This window comes from Leishmania donovani, chromosome 16 (assembly GCF_000227135.1).
Source record: "Leishmania donovani BPK282A1 complete genome, chromosome 16".
Classification (NCBI taxonomy): Eukaryota; Euglenozoa; class Kinetoplastea; order Trypanosomatida; family Trypanosomatidae; genus Leishmania; species Leishmania donovani.
The window spans coordinates 363,138-363,970 of NC_018243.1; the positions used below are offsets into that span (position 1 = coordinate 363,138).

Below are 833 nucleotides of genomic sequence, written 5' to 3' on the forward strand. Positions count from 1 at the left end.
AGTATGCCGGACGGCTCACCCTCCCATCTTCTTTCTGACGCCTTTCTGCCTTTCGGGGCTTCGCTGTGGCACTCAGGGCGCAGAACCGCTTCTGGGCACTGTCTTTAAGGTACCCAGTCTTCATCAACTACTCACCCACCTCCATCAAAAACCGGCGCGGTGACCTGCAGAGGATCACTTGCACTCTGATGCCGCCACATAGCCGCCCGCGAGTCCTTACCGATGTGGCGGAAGCGGCCTACATGGGCTCTCAGGCCCTGGCACCCCACACGACAAGCACGGCTACCTTCAAACTGGCGCGCACAGCGATGCTTCCGAAGCACCGTTCTCGCCGTCTGTGTCGTTGCAACCGTTCTGCTCCTCATGGTGCATCGCCCGCCCACCTGTGCCACTGTTCCTGGGATTTGCAGCGCCACTACGGAGCTAGCGACCGGTGCAGCGGCCGTGGCCAACATTGCGGGTACCTCTCACCCATCCTACATCAACATCCTAGACTCACAGGATCGGCGAACGGCGCGGCCAGCGCCCGTTTTCGAAGACGCCGCGAGGCAGTACGAAGAGGGCGAGTACGTCCCAGAGGAGCCGCACCTCCTGCCTGGGCTGCAGATCCAGCGACGCACCTTCACGCCGGCGGAGCTGCTTGAGCGCTTCGGCGACACGGACATCATCTACAGCTTCGTCAACGGCAGCGAGGCGAACCACTGCTACCGCAAAGTCATGTCGATGTGGTGCTTACCAAAAATACGGCACCTGGAAAACGCGACGTACTGGGAGGGCGGTCGCCTCCCTCCTGCGTGGCAGAGCATGATGGCGAGCAACACGCCGACGTGCCT

At 61.7% G+C, this 833-nt stretch overlaps 1 protein-coding gene across 2 annotated transcripts; it reads left to right on the plus strand.

Moving 5' to 3' along the window:
- Positions 1–222: 222 nt before the first annotated feature.
- Positions 223–831, plus strand: LDBPK_161010 (hypothetical protein, conserved; the record flags this gene model as incomplete). 2 transcript variants are annotated; one of them, XM_003859740.1, is made up of 1 exon in its annotated part: positions 223–831. In XM_003859740.1, a coding segment is annotated over one exon (609 nt), but the record flags the coding sequence as incomplete, so codon positions are not given. The 2 variants fall into 2 exon arrangements, with proteins under 2 accessions (XP_003859788.1, XP_003859787.1); XM_003859739.1 differs by having other exon boundaries at positions 223–828.
- Between the last annotated feature and the right edge of the window lie 2 nt (positions 832–833).